The sequence below is a fragment of the Xyrauchen texanus genome, chromosome 23, assembly GCF_025860055.1.
Source record: "Xyrauchen texanus isolate HMW12.3.18 chromosome 23, RBS_HiC_50CHRs, whole genome shotgun sequence".
In the NCBI taxonomy this organism is placed as follows: domain Eukaryota; kingdom Metazoa; phylum Chordata; class Actinopteri; order Cypriniformes; family Catostomidae; genus Xyrauchen; species Xyrauchen texanus.
In genome coordinates this window covers 29,903,421-29,922,569 of record NC_068298.1, presented here as the reverse complement: position 1 = coordinate 29,922,569, position 19,149 = coordinate 29,903,421, and the positions used below count along the sequence as shown (strand labels likewise).

The 19,149-nt window shown below is 37.3% G+C and overlaps 1 protein-coding gene across 4 annotated transcripts; it reads left to right on the top strand.

Annotated features, from left to right (window-relative positions):
* The first annotated feature begins 784 nt into the window (after nt 1–784).
* LOC127663327 (calphotin-like) lies at nt 785–18,887 on the top strand. Of its 4 annotated transcripts, none has more exons than XM_052154855.1 (8): nt 785–940; nt 7,135–7,232; nt 7,371–7,476; nt 8,205–8,222; nt 13,130–13,456; nt 15,585–16,921; nt 17,267–17,322; nt 17,490–18,887. In XM_052154855.1, exons 1-7 carry the CDS (start codon nt 859–861, stop codon nt 17,300–17,302), a joined length of 2,004 nt encoding a protein of 667 aa, XP_052010815.1. In that variant the 5' UTR covers nt 785–858; the 3' UTR covers nt 17,303–17,322; nt 17,490–18,887. The 4 variants fall into 4 exon arrangements, with proteins under 4 accessions (XP_052010815.1, XP_052010814.1, XP_052010816.1 ...); XM_052154854.1 differs by having other exon boundaries at nt 7,132–7,232; nt 13,133–13,456; XM_052154856.1 differs by having other exon boundaries at nt 7,132–7,232; nt 17,267–17,287.
* The last annotated feature ends 262 nt before the right edge of the window (nt 18,888–19,149 follow it).

The following is a 19,149-nucleotide window of genomic DNA, read 5'->3' as shown; positions in this document are numbered from 1 at the left end:
CAATCCAAGATATCAGTACCAGATTAAACTTCAGAAGTAATCTACCTAGCACTGCTTTAATTCAAGTGCTTCTTTTATTATCGTAATGTCTGCAATATAAAATAAACAGACTGTTTCTCTAAATACAAATGTGTTGCTCTCCAGAACAGTGAATTTGCATATGAGAGAGAAAAGAAAATGCAGTCACTACACACTTGAGGTTGTGTAATTTGGTGCAGATCTTTTTGGAAAGAGGCATACAATTGGATAAAGCAAAAAGCTGTGTTAGCTATTATTTCTTGGGGATATTGTTAAATTTGGTATAAAAATTGAGGACAATTTTTTTCATTAGTAGGCTATAGTATAATCAGATGCTAAAATTTGTATACATGTAGAATCACTGCGACAACATTTATATTCATTATTATCTATTATTTTAAGTAGTATTAAAGGAAACATTAAGAGTGGAAACAGGAAATCGGATGTGATAAATAGTGACAAAATGCAGAATTGAACTGTGGTTGCTAAGACAACAGTCCAGATTCAAACTATCTTTACTCACTCCACTGTAGCAACACATATTTAGTTTGTTGTATATTTCTGTGGTTTCACAAGACTATTTGGGTGTAATAGCTGCACTGTGTGGCAGATGCTATTTACTAGAGGGTGCAAATAGATACTCCGAAAAAGAAACCGCATTAGGGGGCTTGTCCGTGAATCCTGTCTGGGGGAGGAGGATTAATAAGTGAGTTGAGCGATTGCCCCTCCTCCCTTGCAACACTCCTCCCTCTTCAAATATTTTCGCACATGCAGTCATTCATTGAGTCTCTTTTGCACTAGCGCGTAGCTTTCCTGCCGAGTCCCGTGGCTGTTTGGACGATGTTTGTGTGCAGAGCCGCCTGGCAGAGGTGTGGGCCTCTGGCGCGACAGTCCCTGTATCGCGCGCAACTCTATAGAGATGGTGAGGGACCTCTTATCTGTCTAGCTGATGATACACGTTTCCTTTTCGTTAAGGGGATCATTGCAGTGGTGCATCTGATGTGTTGATGAGTCTGTTCATTGTGATAATTCACAAATCTTTTAACTTTGCTGCACTACATTGTGCTTTCCCTTGCCCGGTATATTAATATTTAGCTAGAAAATTACTCTGTTACATTTTTGGGAGGATGGAGAGCGGTTTAGGGGTAAGAGGACATGAAGATCAGTTCCAACGTTGGAGCATATGTGTGTTTCACACTTTTTAAATAGCCTTTAAGTGATTATCACGCTTTTTAGTGCCAGTCAGAGGTTGTTGCACGCTCGAGCTGTCATCTGATGGAACACAATGTAATGAACCGCAGCACCGAACACAATAATGTAGCCATCTTGGGCAATGCAATCCTAATATTACTTTTGCGTTTTCTAACATTGTGTTTTTCAGTAATAAAGCAGCCAAGTGCATTTTGAACTTTGCGGAGTTATGTCGACTCAATAATTTAATTAATGTTTGCTCCAGCAAATGCATTCCTTCTTTACTTAATGGACTATGAAACGCTAACTTGCGTAATAGTGAATCGAAATGTTTTGTTTGACGTTGTGGTGCAAAAGTATTCGTAGTGCAGCTTGATTTGTGCCCTTCAGTGTTTGTAACGGTGCCTTAAGAGCGGTTCCACGCACAACTCACGTGGTCGTGAACGTGTGACGGTGGTCGAGATGTATAGACGCAGGCACGCGAACCTGCTGGAACTCGATGACTCGATGAAGAGGTTCAGGTGTTTTTAATGCAGGTTTTTCAGAATGAAATGCTGAAAATATTAGATAACTGTTTAAATACACTCACCTAAAGGATTATTAGGAACACCTGTTCAATTTCTCATTAATGTAATTATCTAATCAACCAATCACATGGCAGTTGCTTCAATGCATTTAGGGGTGTGGTCCTGGTCAAGACAATCTCCTGAACTCCAAACTGAATGTCAGAATGGGAAAGAAATGTGATTTAAGCAATTTTGAGCGTGGCATGGTTGTTGGTGCCAGACGGGCCGGTCTGAGTATTTCACAATCTGCTCAGTTACTGGGATTTTCACGCACAACCATTTCTAGAGTTTACAAAGAATGGTGTGAAAAGGGAAAAACATCCAGTATGCGGCAGTCCTGTGGGTGAAAATGCCTTGTTGATGCTAGAGTTCAGAGGATAATGGGCCGACTGATTCAAGCTGATAGAAGAGCAACTTTGCCTGAAATAACCACCCGTTACAACCGAGGTATGCAGCAAAGCATTTGTGAAGCCACAACACGCACAACCTTGAGGCGGATGGGCTACAACAGCAGAAGACCCCACCGGGTACCACTCATCTCCACTACAAATAGGAAAAAGAGGCTACAATTTACAAGAGCTCACCAAAATTGGACAGTTGAAGACTGGAAAAATGTTGCCTGGTCTGATGAGTCTCGATTTCTGTTGAGACATTCAGATGGTAGAGTCAGAATTTGGCGTAAACAGAATGAGAACATGGATCCATCATGCCTTGTTACCACTGTGCAGGCTGGTGGTGGTGGTGTAATGGTGTGGGGGATGTTTTCCTGGCACACTTTAGGCCCCTTAGTGCCAATTGGGCATCGTTTAAATGCCATGGCCTACCTGAGCATTGTTTCTGACCATGTCCATCCCTTTATGGCCACCATGTACCCATTCTCTGATGGCTACTTCCAGCAGGATAATACACCATGTCACAAAGCTTGAATCATTTCAAATTGGTTTCTTGAACATGACAATGAGTTCACTGTACTAAAATGGCCCCCACAGTCACCAGATCTCAACCCAATAGAGCATCTTTGGGATGTGGTGGAACGGGAGCTTCGTGCCCTGGATGTGCATCCCACAAATCTCCATCAACTGCAAGATGCTATCCTATCAATATGGGCCAACATTTCTAAAGAATGCTTTCAGCACCTTGTTGAATCAATACCACGTAGAATTAAGGCAGTTCTGAAGGCGAAAGGGGGTCAAACACAGTATTAGTATGGTGTTCCTAATAATCCTTTAGGTGAGTGTATACATTCAATCAAGCAGAGATCTAGTCACACCAGCTGTTTTGCCCTGAAGACCGATATTTCCTGAGAAAGTAGACATGAGGGAATGGAGATACACTTGTCAGGCAAACTTGCTTAAAACCTTTCATTTGAATTCTTGTTCCAGTATCAGGCTATGAGACATTTGTTTGCAGAGGGAGGTTTGTAGGGCAGTTCTTTGAACAGTTAATGTCCTGTAGTGGTTATATCTCACTTTGTTTAAAAGTGCTATGTTCAAGCCAAAATTTGTCCGTTTTAAGATTATTGGTGTCTGCCAATACCCAGCCTGCTTGGCCAACTAATAGATTTGGTAGTTCGACCTAATGTCAGTTCCAAACCCCATAGATCACGGTCGGCTACCTTTTTGACATGGAGTGACATTATTTATTTTCCCGATCAATGGCTGGGTCAAAGGGTGTGCAAAACCTGCTACTTCACTCACTAACATTTTGGAATTCAGTTTTTGTTTATTATTATAATTATAAATTAAAATATATAAATATAAATTAATTACTTTTGGACCTGGAGGCTGCAGTGTATTGTTCAACATGTTGTAAAAGGCAGTATTTTATGTAAGCATCGTAGGCCACATTCGTAGCAGTATTGTAACAGTAAACATTCAATTTGTCATTTTTTTACAAATTATAATAATTAAGTTAAATGGGTTCCAAAAAATAACTGTGTGAATGAAAAGTGAGCTGATATCTTACTACTAAATTGAACAAAAATAGAGATCTGAATCCTTTAAAGTCCAGATGCAAGTTGAAAATATTTTGCAAATAAATGGCTTCTTTTCTACTGATGACTTGTACTGGAATTACTGTTAATGTTGCTGCTACATTATCCAGTAGAATAGTTAACAATAAAGTGTTAATTAATAAGCTATACATTTATATTAAAATGTGTAGTTAGAGGTTTGTGTTTCTTTACATATTAAAGAGTACACCGAATTAGTTCCACACAATTATGTAAAGATATTCTAAACCGATAATACAAAAAACAACACTGGTGTCGGATCGGTATCAGGCGATACTGAGATTTCCAATATCGGAATCGGATCGGAAGAGAAAAGTGGTATTGGTGTATCCCTACTACTTACAATAGATTAAAGGGCTTGTGTGTAAGTTTTGACTTCTGAAGTTTGAAATCACCAACATTCCAAAACAGACTCTTTACTCATTTTAACATTCTGTCAATGTAATTTAGTCTAGGGAATTTTGGACACTTTGAAAAAGCATAAATTATGCCTTAGCAGGGCTTTTTGATGGAAGAATAATAATGGTAGCCAAGTTGTAGGGTCATTCTGAACAGAATTTCCCATGAAATTACCAATCGACCACTTTTTTGAGCCCCACACCTTCCAGCCATTCAAAGCTCTCACAATGGAGGTTTAAGTCTTTGAAGGAAATTGGGTGTAGGGATGATAACTTCTGAATGGAACCCACCCCATTATTCTGATGAGTTGAAAAGATATCTGTTTCTCACCCACACCTATTATATCGCTTCTTCTATGACTTCTGAAGATATTAATTTAACCACTGGAGACTTATGGATTACTTTTATGTTTCCTTTTGTGATTTTTGGAGCTTCAAATTTCTGATCACCATTCACTTGCATTTTATAGACCTACAGAGCTATAGATATTTTTCGAAACATCTTTGTGTTCTGCTGAAGAAAGTCATTCACATCTTGGATTGCATGAGGGTGTGTAAATAATAAGAGGATTTTCAATGTTTGATAAAGTTAAAATAATTTATTATGGACCTTTTAAATATGCATTTTGTAGGCATAATTCGTAGTATTTACATTGAGTTTACATTATCTATAGCAAACGTTAAAATTGCACTTGTCTCTTTAAGAACAGTGGCTGTTCAGTGAACGTGTTTGCGGTTCCTTTACCACATCTGTACTGTGTGTTTGAATGAATCTGACTGTACATAACAGAACTGGTATTAAAAGAGACTTAAATCAATGAAAATGGATTGCGTAGGTCTCAACTTTAAAATATCATTGGACCTTAACCCGGATATCAAACCCGAAAACAAAATCCTACTTGGAAAAACAGACTTTAAAGCAAGCGGACCTCTAACGTGAACCGATAAGAGAGCGCTGATTACAGCGTATTCGAGCTGCACATGTACCCAAAATAACATGTCACCCCTCAAGCAAGTTTTGCTGAGATTTTCTACCGATGTCTGGGGCCCCAATTGGGTGGTTGGCATGATTAAAACCACTTCTGTATGATATAATCATGATCCTGCATTTTAAGTGATCTTAAGAAAACCAGTCATTTTGTAAAAAATTTGCATATTTGATTACTGATCACGAAATTGTGTGGAATCTTAAATATTTATTATATTATGTCATTGTAATCGTTTAATCACTAGCACGCAGGCAACAGTGAGAGAGGAGCAGGCTATTTTACTTATATGAAAGTTTTTCGCACCTGCATTCCAATCTGATTCATTCATTGATGTAATCCTTCCTCATGATCACACAGCGTGCGAAAAAAAAAAAAAATGATATAAATAATCCGAAAAGCAGTTTATTGTGCAACCAAAATCCCAATAATAACCAGAGAAATTAAGGTTTGGTGCACAATGTGGAACTTTTTACTTTTAAGCCCGAAATGTGACTTCTATTTTGAAATGACAGAAACGTGGCTCTGTTACAATGCTCTATGTGAGTATTTACCTAATTAAGCTTTTTATAGCCTATAGATTCACCCGATGAAGTGTTTTGTGTTTCACCAGATGGAAGTTTATTGATAAGGGGTAAAAAAAATTCAAATAAAGTATTGCTAACTATCGGTATTCTTATTTTTTTAAAATAACCGATAGTTTCAAAAGGCAAAACCAATATATCTGTCTACCTGTACACAAACGCACTCAGTTCGGGCTTTTGATGGCATTGATGTGCATTCATTGGCACAACAGTGGTAAAATACTCAAAAATTTGTTGCATCCTAACACTTTGACTTTGTTTTATCAAAAACGATACAAAACCCAAAAGAGTCGAATCACTTTTTCGACCAAATGTTTTTCCAAAAACGCACCATTGCCATTTCCGACTCCTTTAAAGCTCATCACATTATTTCCTGTCATTAAATGTATTCTGTGAATATAGGCATTATATCGGGCATCCTCCTCTTTAGATATTGACATCGGTATTGCCCATTGAAAAATCAGTGAACCACTAGTCTAAGGAAACATGTCTCACTTTCTGTTGGATTCACCCTTTGACTCCTGAGGATAAACAGATTAGCTGATATAAATAACACATTGGTGTCTAGAACCCATTTACTCTGGCTGGGCACAAGTGACTGGATTAACTAATGAGAATAGCATTCTCTGAAACCATCTCCTACTCTACAATAATGGTGTGAATGATCTTTGTGCTCTAAGCTTGATTTGACCGTAATAATGTTTTTCTAAATTTAAATAGCTTCCTGCCCTATAATGTCCTTTTATTTTTAGGACAGTGAACTGTCAGCAATAGGGAGGCAGTCTTGATAGACATCCAAGTTGTTCATATTATATTTGCAAGATATTTTACAAGATGGATTTATTGAGTAATCATCTAAACAAGGTTTTGATCATTCCAACTATGCATTAAGAGGAATTTATTGAATGATGGATTATACAGACATAACTGTTTAGTTGGGCTTTTCCTGCATACAGAGAGTCTGAACCCTGAGTTGTCTATTTCATTTAACTGCAATTTAGGACTCCACAACCAGTGAAGTGAAAAAATGGTATTAGCTTAATCTCCACCATAATCCTAAATCATGGGAAGGCAAGAATACTGTGGTTACATATCTAGATGAATGCTGACAGGCATATTTATAGATACTTAAAACCATCCAATCACGGAATGACCTACTGGGTAGAAAGAAGCTCCAGACCTTTCTGGGATGCCCTGGAGGTCAATCTTTGTGTCAGTCACTTTAAATATTCATATGGGGGGATGAACTATTTGGAACAGGAATGTCAATGAGAAGAAGGACCCCTATAATCATTTTATAATGGAAATGTTTGGGGATAAACTCACACATTGAATTCAATGTGCAGTCAATAATAATAACAATTCTTCTCTTTGTAGTAGTTCCTCGGAGGCTTATGTCATCAGTTCCTGGCGGCTCAGGCGACAATATCCTTTATGCCATCCTCTGTGGTGGGACTTTTGCAGGTGCCTTAGCATATGTAAGTCCCGTCAAAACCCAAAGTCTAATTATTATCTTATATTAAATCTTAATTGATGTTTTGTGTTGATGTACATTGTATTGTGATGTCAGACCATAAACTTGAATTAATTCATATTTTGATTGACTTCTATGATAGGCTTACAGTACCGTGGCAACAGACCATGCCCGTTTTGTTGACCGTGTTTCTGAAATTAACACTCGCCCCAAGTCGGAGTGGAAGCCCAAACCATGGCCACCCAAGAGTAAGTTGAATCTACTGTCCCATGCCACTGAATGTACATACGGATTCTGTTTCTGTATTGTACCTTGGTCACTATTAGCATTCAGACAAGCAGTTTCAGATGACCTGTTCAAACATTCTGAGTGGAAATCATTTACCTGGTTACAGAAAGAGTACTGGCAGTATATCTTTCTCATCCCAGTCAGGTTTAATATAATATTAAGGTGAAAGATACAGGCATCTATAAATTCTTAGGCATTAGTAGTATCAGGAAGTTGAGTATATGTTGTTACAAGGCCAATGCTGGCCTTCCAGCATAATTGCAACAACAACAAAAGACATGGTGGTGTGTGAGAGTATGCAGATGACATTTGGCCAGACCACTGAGGTTGCACCCTCTCCCGTTCCTCTTGTGGTCAGTGCAGTAGTGACTGACAGCTGAACGTTGCAAGCTTAGTAATGTCACGGTCCTGCCAAGTCCACCACTTTAAATGATTTGTATCACATCCAACTTCCTCTTTCTGCATCTGAGCCAAAGTGCTATTTCACATTCTTATCTAAATGACACCTGTATAAAGTGCCCTCTCATACATGTACTATAAATAAAGGAACATTACATGTTGTTATGGCTTCTGTTATTGATTATTCAGAGGCAAAATGGCTTCATACAGCAGCATCAGTGTTCATTGACAGATTTCAGGTGATAATGAAACACCATTTAATCTTTATGCATTTTTCTATTGTTTTTAGGTGGGGATGAAGGTGATGGTGAGTTCATGTGTGATCTTATTTTTTTTGTCATAATGAGTGTTTACTAAATATCTTTATCATTACTTAAACTTGAAAATTAGGCAAATAATATAAAGCTTAAGATTATTGGCATGGATGGACCTTGTGATTAGAATTACTGTCTGTCTTGCAGGGGTGTAAATAATTGAGTAAAAATACTTAATGTACTTGTACATTTCCAACATTTTTTATTTTTTTTTTTTTACTTTTTACACCTTTAAACTTGAAAAGGTACTTGATAATTTTCTTTCATTTTACTGGACCGAAGCTGCCCTTTTACCGCATCTGACAACTTTCAGATTGACAAATGGCAGAGTGTTGCATGGCGGCTGTGTGGAGTTCCGGCCATCTGCAGAGGTGGAATTTCGGATGTGATTTGAGCTTCTGATGCTTTGAAATATTTGTGCGACTAGACCGTATGTGACCGCCTGACTGAATGTGATGTATTCATTCAAAACTATGAGCACGAAGTGAGAAATATTGAAGTTTTTTGTCCTAAACTTTATTCTAAACGCCTGCAACTTCTACAGATTGGAGAGTTCTGAAATGATCAAAAATGATCGTGTGTGTGCATGTGTGTGTGAGACAAAAGCCTACACTTGCCTTCATATTTAAATCATATCTATGAATTTTTACTTCCTATTTGCTGAATTATTGTTGTTGTTAGGCAACTATTAATTATAATAATAACTATAAAACCAGCAGTGATGATGATAATAAAAAATTATGGAATTTGAGTAAATCTTAATTATGAATTTTATTGAATTCATCCATCTGCTGGTAGCAAACCTCAGAAAACAACAACATTACAAACTTTCTCCAAATCTTGTTTTTATTTTTATGTTTTTTTATCTTTCTCTATGTCTCAAGGTGCTGGGTGTTCTGACATCGCAATTTGTGTGTGGCTTCTCCCATTGTGTGACTGGCAATGTTTTTGCAAAAACAAATGATCTGGTTCATTACAGGTCTCAAGGCAGTTCCAAGTGAAATGTTCTCCTGAACAGATGATGTTTTCTAAGTTTAATGTTCTATCAAGATTGAAATAAACACAACCTACCTCCCTACCTTAAACCAAAACTTAACTGATAGTGTCATAAAAGCAAATGTGAGATGAAAAACAAAACTTCTGTGGTGCTTCGATGACACTTTGGGCTCACGTGTAGACTCGTGTGCTCTTCAGAACTCATATACCCCGATCCTTTGTATCGTATATGCAACACTATCAGATGAGCTGCCATGCAATTAGATCACACTTAAACAAGCTTGTGAATGTAGTTGGTTATGTAATGCAAACATTAAAATGAGTCATGAGCTATAGTGAAAGTGTTTATATGTTATACGATAGCATCATGTGAGGAACCGAGCAAAACGTTTATGTACTGATAATCAGCCATTTTACTTGTGACTCTAGTGCTCATTTCACCAGGAAATTGCCATGTTACAAACATCATAAACATCATTTAGTAAAAGGTAGTTATTGTAAAAGGATTCTATGACCAGGTTGTTAATGCCACTGGGGGAGAAATATGACCGTCGTCGGAGACCGTAAAAAGGCGACTTTCAAACCAATTGAATTTAACAAAATCCTCTCTTGATTTCATACTAGCCAGGAAAAAAGTTACTTTTTACTTTTTTAATACTTGAGTGCTAATTAAGTTGAATAATTTTTTTTAACCTTTTTACTGAAGTATTTTTTTTTTTTTTGGCTAGATACTTTTAATTGAGTAAAATTGTCACTCGGTATCCATACTTTCACTTAAGTATAATTTCTGAGTACTTTTTACACGCCTGCTGACTTGTGAAATGTTTAATGTCCTAAAAATGGTGGGATCCATTTACTAAATTTTGTGGTTGAACATGCGTGATTTGAAATGAGTGACGAGTATGTTTAGAAGTTATTACTGTGTAAATTGGAAATTTACTATAGCCTCAATTTCTATACATTAAGGTTTTGGATTAACTACTGTAAATGATCGCACCCCCTGCCTTTTGTTCCAAAATGTCTCCACCCATTCAGCCGATCTTGACACATTATTGGCACATCACTGCACAGATTATCCTTGGCACAAAGTTTATGACCTGTTCTGATTAATATTTGCTCTTAATATCAAGTAGGGTCAAGTAAATCCTGAAGATTTATGAATGTTGTTCTTTGAAATAAATATAATGGGCAAGTGTTTGTAGAATATGTAACAACTGTTGGAAACTATTGGAAAACTGCAGTTGTGAAATCCTAATGGCTTGTTTACATGGAGCCTTCAGATCCGTTTCAGTGAAACATTTGGAAGAAAATGGCTAAAAATTGTGTTAGCTATGATTGCACTCTGAACTACATGTAAATAAGCTTAAATCTTATTTATGGATGTGTAGGAATTGATGCATTTGTTTATTGAGATTTGTTGTTTCTAGGTATTGGTTTATTGGATACTGTATATCTGTCTTCATGTCTTACTCTTGTAACCCACCAGATCTTCTGATCCTATTTGTCAGAAAGCCGGTTAATCAGAACTTGGTGCCACTTTTTTTTCACACTGTATCACACATCTTTTAAATTTGCAATGTATTTTGGTCTGTCAACACCCTACAGAGGTTTTCACACTGGGATCTGTTGGCCCCCAGGTGGGGGAAAGGCAGTGCTATGGGCTCCACAAAAATTTGAATGTGAAAAAAATGAATGTTATTTTACATTATTACCATTTTATTCTAAATTCATGAGATTATTCACATTTATTTTATTCTATGAAAAGACAGTTCTATTTATAGGCAACAGTAAGAAACAAAAACAAATCTGCTTATACTTTTATATATTATTATAAAAAAAAAAAAAAAAAAAAATTTAATTAGATATTTCGTCCAAAAATTTAAATTCCCATCGTTTACTCACCCTCCTGGCATTCCAGATGGGAATTACTTTTTTCTTCTGCTGAACACAAATTATGATTTTTAGAAGAATATTGCAGCTCTTTTGGTCCATACAATGCAACTGAATGGTTGCCAAAATGTTTACAGCCCAAAAAGCACATAAAGGTAATCCAAATGATGCCAGTGTTTTAATCCATGTCTTTAGAAGCAATATTATAGGTGTGGATGAGAAAGTCCTTTTGTGCTAGAAACTCCCTGCATGAAGAATGTGATTCACCAAAAACAAGAAAGTGAAATTGGAGATTGACTGAGAAGGAAGGAGAATTTATATTAAAAAAGGACTTAAATATTGGTCTGTTTCTCACCCACACCTATCATATCACTTCTGAACATATGGAATTAACCACTGGAGTTGTATGGATTAAATTTATGCTGATTTATGTGATTTTTGGAGCTTCACAGTTTTGCCACCCATTCACTTGCATTGTATGAACCTACAGAGCTGAAATTCTTCTAAAAATCTTCATTTGTGTTCAGCAGAAGTAGGAAAGTCATACACATCTGGTGTGGCATGAGGGTGAGAAAATTATGAGAGAATTAAAAAATGTTTGGTGAATTATCCCTTTAACTATTCTCTGTACAGTGTAACTGCTTTGGAACAACATTTATTGTGAAAGTGCTTTACAAATACATTTGAAATGAATTGTGAAAATGTTTCTCTTTGGGTTTATATATCTAACCTAATAAACTTTTTCCACTAATATTTTTATAATTTATTTTGACTAGTACGATGACAATATAAAAGCCAATTATATAATTTTGCAAATACATCGTTATAATATCACGTTTACAGTTTTTCTCACAAAATGGGTCCTTTCGCAAGGAAGTCGTCATATTTGGGGCTCCTCTGTGTCAAGTTTGAAAACCTCTGCCCTAGTGCACTGTCATTTTCTCTCAAAACCCTCTTTTTCCTGACTTCTTTACCTGTTGTCCTCTTTAACCTCATAGCAGTCCAGAAAGACTTGCCAGCTAATGTTTTTACTAGCATTATGACCATTCTGAATTATATGCATCTAAACGCACAATTAATTCTGTGGTCTCATGTACCAAATCAGAACTTGGTGAGCAAAATATTGCAAAACAGACCACAAAACGTCAATTAAAGTTAGCTTACTAACGTGAAGAATCCCTTTCCTATCTTTTCTAACTGTCTCTTTGTTCTGACTCTTTCCAGAGTGTTAACTAATTTGGACAGTCGGGGCTGGGCACCTATAGTCATCAGTCAGGACTTTTGGATCACTCTCTCCTGAGCGATTTGACTTTTTGATTTCTCTATTGAACTGATATTACTCTCTAAACATTTTTCCTCACAATGTAAACATTTATTTAAAATGCAGTATGTATTGCACCAAAATTAAATTGAAATTAAGTCATGTAAACGAAAGCCTCCCTCTGTGGGTCAACTAATTAAACATACACAACAAAGCCCCTTTTGGTTGTTATTCTGTGTTGCTGGAATTACAGAGTTGTTGGTACTTCTAACTTTGAACAGATGGTAAGGCTCAACCATCTTTGTATTCCTTCTCCTCACCTGTCCTTTTAACCCATTTCTCCCCGTTGTTTCGGTTGCATTTTTTTATCTCCACACTTCCTCCTCATTCTTGGTATTTGCATGCTGTATGCAATGCAGTGATTGGTTTTTGTTTGATTTTGACCTAGCTAGATTTTTTTATTTTTTTTTCCCCTTTTACACCCATTCTATCTGTGAACATTTTTGAAACAGACCTGGTGGCAATGTAGATTTTATATAATGTTAATAAGTGGGTCATTAGTGAAATTTGAAAGTCTGATTTTTCATTTATTATAGGATTAATATAATTTTTTGTTGTATTTTCTTATTATTGTAATGCTCACAGCTAGTGAAAGTCCATTACAGTATATCAGCCAGGCTAATTAACCAGACAATATTTTAGCCATTTTGAGATTATCTGCATCTACCAATAACTTTCTTCTCTGTTGTTTAGAAGAAAGTGGAGAAGAGATAGCAGGTGGGGCAGAGGATGGAGAGGATGTGGAAATAGCTGAGAGCACAGCCAAGGAGGAAAACGTAACTGCTGAGGCAGCATCAGAGGTCGGTTTGGGAACGGTTGAGTCGGCAGGAGCTCTGGAGACTGTTGTGGAAACCGTTGCCGAGACGGTTGTAGAGACTGCAGGGGTTGTCGCTGAAGCAGCAGAAGAGGTGGCAGCAGTGGCAGAGGAAGTGAAGAAGATGGCAGAGGAAATCGAGGAAGCAGCAGAGGCTGTTGTAGCTCCTGTCATCCAAGCTGAAGAGCCTGCATCAGAGAGCAATGGTATGCCACCAGCCCCCCAAAAGGGGGCAGTAACAGAAGCTAATGAAACTGAGGCCTGAATGGCCATGGGTACACAAACAGTCACACAATACACAATACATGACTCCTTATCAGCCAATGTCCTAGATAGCAGAGTATTCATCATCACTCTTTATCCAAGTTGCCCTTAAATGACAAGAAACGATGCATGTCTGTCTAAATATATACCGTAAAACAGGATTCAGAGAGAGTTAACTTGGTTTTACTGTTCAAAACATCCAGGTCCCCCCCACCAAGTAGATTCTCTAGTTGTTAACTGGAACTTGAAGGAGCTGGGAGCAAAAATGCACTGTCTTTGGTTACCTATGTGAGTATTAGAGCAGGGTTTGTTATTTATGCTGTTGTAATGTCCTCTCTCTAAATTTCCACACAGTGTCTTGTGTATTTTTATTACATTCCTAGGGTCTGCTGGAAATATTTGGAAAATAACTTCTTTATTTTAATTGAATGAATGGATATTTACATCTTGAATCCTTATCCAGCTGCTTGGGCAATTTAGATGTGATGTTGTCATCATCAAGGGACAAGCTGCTATGAAATTTTGGAAGTTTTATTAATGATCTTTTTCAAGAATTGATAACCGTAGAAACCACTGTGAAATTCCAAAGTTGCTACTTTTTTGTGAAATGTGAACAGACATTCCACCAGACACACCTGCCTCTTTTCCAGACTATCTACTCCTGCTCCCCACTTTTCTTGTACTCACTTTCTCACAGTCTTCTTAACCTCACTGCTGACAAATCTGAGCCAAACTCCTGTAAGTTAACCTCTGGCCTGCCTTACCTCCTCTAAGTCTTGATAGCGTACAAAGACACATAAAAGCTGCAAATGAACTGCTCTTTTTGGATTTGTATTGTTATTCCTCTGCAGTAACAGTGCTATGATACATTTTTTGAAATTGTTAGAATGAGAGACGTGTAAAAGCCTTTTGACCTGTGCTTCTCTGCCAGATATCACTTAGTTGATACACGCCAATTGATATTGTGAAATTGCATACCCTAATTCTAACTGTGAGTCTTTTACTGCCCTAAATCCCTAGAAACTAGGCCAGATGTGTTTCTGTATTATCTTGCCCATTATATTTCTCTATACAGCTGAACAGACAGGGAACTTTACTGACAAGGAACTCAAGGATGTGTTTGATTAATGAAATTGCTCATTTACCTGGAAAATTGTTATGTAATAAAAGACGAATAAGGGATGTGAAGCCATTTAATAAAATTATTGATAAGTATCAAAACAATATTCTGTGTTTAATTTTTTTCAAACTGAAGTATTACATATTAAAAATTACATGTTAATCCTCTATTTTGAACCTGCAATTTAAAAAATGCTTAATTAAGGTTAAAGGTCATTGGTGTCCTGATAAAACATGTTTACATGTGATCCCATCCCTACATTGAAAAATCTGTCAGGAGTAGTTTCGTCTCTTTATTTTTGTTGTGGTCAAATTTATGGTGTGTCAATTTCTTGGTGGTATTTGGCAGTAAAGCCTCTTTATATATCTCGAATTGTGGGAAACTGATAAATGGAGTTGATTGCTGTTTATGTTTAGACCTAGTGAAAGGGTCTCACATTTCCTGACACTGCATTATAAAGAGACACACAGGTTAATGCATCTGAAATGCACTGACTTAAGCACTTTCCTATTTACGGTAGAGAGAATGGACTACTGTACAACTATTTATTAGTATAGTCTCTTATCTCTCCTGTTTTCTGTATGTCTTGTTGTCTGTGCGTTAGTATGCCTCTGCACAATATATGCTTTGACTGGCTTACCTTTTAAACTATCATTGTGGAACAGGTTTGGAAAATGCATGTATACACCAGGGTATCCTGTAAATATTAAATCTTTAAAAGGGGATTTTTAGGAAGATGAACAAAGCCATTTAAAAGGACCCATCACTTCTAGAATATTACTATTCACCATCTTCATTTAAAAGTACAGTTTGCTTGATTATTGATATGAATCCTTGTGCATTCTTAAAATTTGTTAATGTCAGGAGACCCCTAAATCAGGTATTTGATATCACAAACATTTAATTTGGTTGAGTTTATGAATATTGGGCTGCTTGGTTGTGTTTTTCAGTGGCTCAGCCACAGTTGATCAGCCCAGTAACTGTGGAAACCATAGGGCTGGCTGCTGCGTCTGTGATCGAAGTTGTTCCTGTGGAACCTGTAGCAGTGGAAGAAGTGGTTGCTGGACCAGGGGCTTTAGTGACCATTGAAGCAATCCCAGAGAAGCCTGCTGAGGTGCCTGCAGCTGATGAGTTAAGAAGCAAACCGGTAGCAGAGCTGGCACCCATTGCCCCAGTGATCGAGGAGTCACCAGTTTCTCTAGTTACAGTAGCAGAGGAGGCTCAAGTTGATTCACCTGTTTCCCCAGAAGAGGTACCTATTGCCCATGTAACAGAAGAGGCTCAAGTTTCCCCAGTAGCAGAGGAATTATCTGTTGTGACAGAAGAAGCATCTGGTTCCCCATTTGCAGAGGAGGTATCTGTTGTCCCACTAATGGAAGAAGCACCAGTTGAAATTGAGGCACCCATTGCCCCTGTGATAGAGTCTCCACTTTCACCAGTAGCAGAGGAAGCACCAATAGTGGAAGAGGCACCAATTGCCCCAGCAGCAGAGGAAGCACTAGTAGTTGGGGAGACACCAGTATCCCCAGATGCAGGGGAAGCACTAGTATCCCCAGAAGCAGAGCAGGCACCAGTTGCCACTGTAATAGAAGAGGCACCTGTTTACCCTGTAGCAGAGGAAGCACTAGTAGTAGAAGAGGCACCAATTTCCCCGGTAACGGAGGAAGCGCTAGTAGTTGAGGAGGCACCAGTATCCCCAGAAGCAGAGGAGGTATCTGATGCCATGGTAACAGAAAAGACACCAATGTCCATAGAAGCAGATGAGGCACCTTTTTCGTTGGTAACAGTAGAACCTCCTGTTGCTGTGGCTGAAGAAACTCAGCCTGTTGTAGCAACCGAGGAGGCAGTAGCTGCACATGAGGAAACACCTGGAGCCCCAGTAACCAAAGAGAATCCTGTTGTACCCATAGTTGAGGAGGCCATAGAGGCACCAGCAGTTGAGGAAGTGAAGGCAGCAGCATGTTTAGAGATGACAGCAGAAAGGGGAGTTGTGGAGGCTTCAGAAAGTATGTTTGAGGAAGTAGCAGCAAATCCAGTTGTGGAAGTTACAGAAAGTGTGGTTGAACCAGATGTAGCAAGTGCAGTGGTGGTAGATGCTACAGTTGAAACATCAAGTTTACCTGATGTTTTGGAAGATCCTGTTAATGAATCCAAACGGGACTTCATAGTGGTTGTTCTGGAGGGAGCTCACAATACAGAAAAGAAGCCCAAGGTGCTGGGTGTGTCCCCCTTGACTGGCAGGATCATTCAAGCCCCTGATGATGATGACAATGAGTCATCAGGACAGGTATTGGATAATCTACTTTAACAATGTGGTGCTGAGGCTTATTTCACTGTATTTTGGTAACGATTGTGATAATTGGAAAGCTGGTTTAACAAAAATACATACAATTGGCTGAATAGTGACTCAAAGCAGAAAGGTGAATTAGTATCTGAGGAAAAGTAAATGCCTTTGTCAGAAAATGTATTTATGGGAGGAATATGTCCTATATATATATATATATATATATATATATAATTATTTCCCAGATTGACAAAATATTTAATTTTAATTGATAATAAATTTTCTTGATTATATATCCTGTAACCTAATGTTTATTATCTAAGAGTTGCTTTTTATTATCATTCATAGGGCATGCGCCGTTTGCTTAAGGTACAGATGCATTAGCACCAGATAAGCAGTTTATGGTAAAATCTTATTTTTTTATATTTATTTGTCTAAATGTGGTGGGTTTTATCAAATGTAATGCTTGGAAATTAATTTCAAACCTACAGCTCTCAATTAGTTTATTATGTAATATATTGTGTTTAACATGCATACTAACAGATTGCTTTCTTTTTTACTTTTTTTTCAGTTTTGAGAAGTTAGATCTCCTGGGTTGGTGAATTTATTCCCGGATTAAGAATTAGTAATGTGCCTTACCCCTTCCCCATATCCTACTTTAACTTTAAGCTCATCTTCAATTTGACTCCAGGATTTCTTGTGATCGCAACATTTGCCTAACACCCCAGAATGGTGCTACCTTCCCACTCTGTTGTGAATACACATCTATTTTCATAAGAACTCCACTGGCATTAATGCATCGTTACTCCATGTGAAAATTTACTTGAATATTTTCACTTACTCTTGCATGAAAATCTGTGACCAATCTTTATACATTTGTTTAGCCTTTTTTAAATGGAACTCCACCTTCGGTGTTTTTTAGTCAATGGCATTATGTAGCCTACTTAACTACAGTTAACCCTACCTCAAACCTCACAGTAGTAGGATATATTTTCTAGTTGCCATGTCAAAAGGTACTATACCAGCAAAGCTGCAAATTTGCCACAAAATACTGCCATGCATGCAAACTGATTACCAGTTTTCTCTGGTTAGAGTTCAGGCTTTCCACTTTCTTTGCTGTTAAGTTTAAAATTCAGCACTAGATTGGATTTGAATTATTTTTGAATTATCACTAATTTTGTTCCTGTCTACCTCAGCTTGAATTCATTTCCAAATACAAAGATCGTATTCTTCTTTTTACACTTTTCCAACAACCAGTATTGAGCTAGCATTTAGTTTGCAACATGACTAGGCCAACAACACAACCAAAGACAAACAGATTGCAATTAACAATATAATTAATACAGCATCATCTTGTTATAAATTACTGTTAATTTAAATCATTCTTTATATTTAAAGCAAACAGTGCAAATGGTGTCTCAGAGACGGTGTCCTCTGATGGTTTTGCTTTCTCAGATGGGACTGTTGTGCCAGTTATCAGAAAGCTAAACCCTCCTTTGGTTATAAAACGTGTTGCTTGACAAAAGCATGAGGTCACTATCCTTATTGTTGCAAAAAAGAAATAAAAGCAAGCTCCTTAAGCCTATAACGCCAACGTTACATTTGTGGCAAAATCAATCTCATTTTAGATGCTTGCAGCACAGGCTGTGTTATGAATCATGGATTGCTGATTTGACAGTTAATGATTAGTTATAAAGCACTCTCACCAACTTTTACACAGATTCTAGACTGATAGACTTGACCCAAGAGGGCAAAATAAGGTCAGTTGAAAAATATAGAAAACCTTAATATTTTGTCTTTAATTTTGTTCATACATCTTTGAGAAAGGGACCTTGTATGCTTAAAAAAGGAAATTTTCAGGAAGAACGTGAAGAAGGTTTCAGTGTCACAGGGGCGTTTTGATGTTATAAGGTTCAAGGGATAGAAGTTGTATTTGTGCTGTTTTGTTTCTTTCACTGTAAGCTATAAACCAGGGTATTTTAAATGTGAATGTATAGCAAGGATAAATTAAATAAAGATTCTTTGTGATTGTACGAGTGGTGTGTTTGCGATTATATTCTACACACACACATTATAAACTGTTACTTTTTTTTGTTGTCAATGCATGGTCAGTTTCAGCATACTGAAGCTCAGTATAGTATTATACATTATATAATATATAGTATAATATTGTATTATATGATTCATATCGTTTTTATTTATATATATATATATATATATATATATAATCA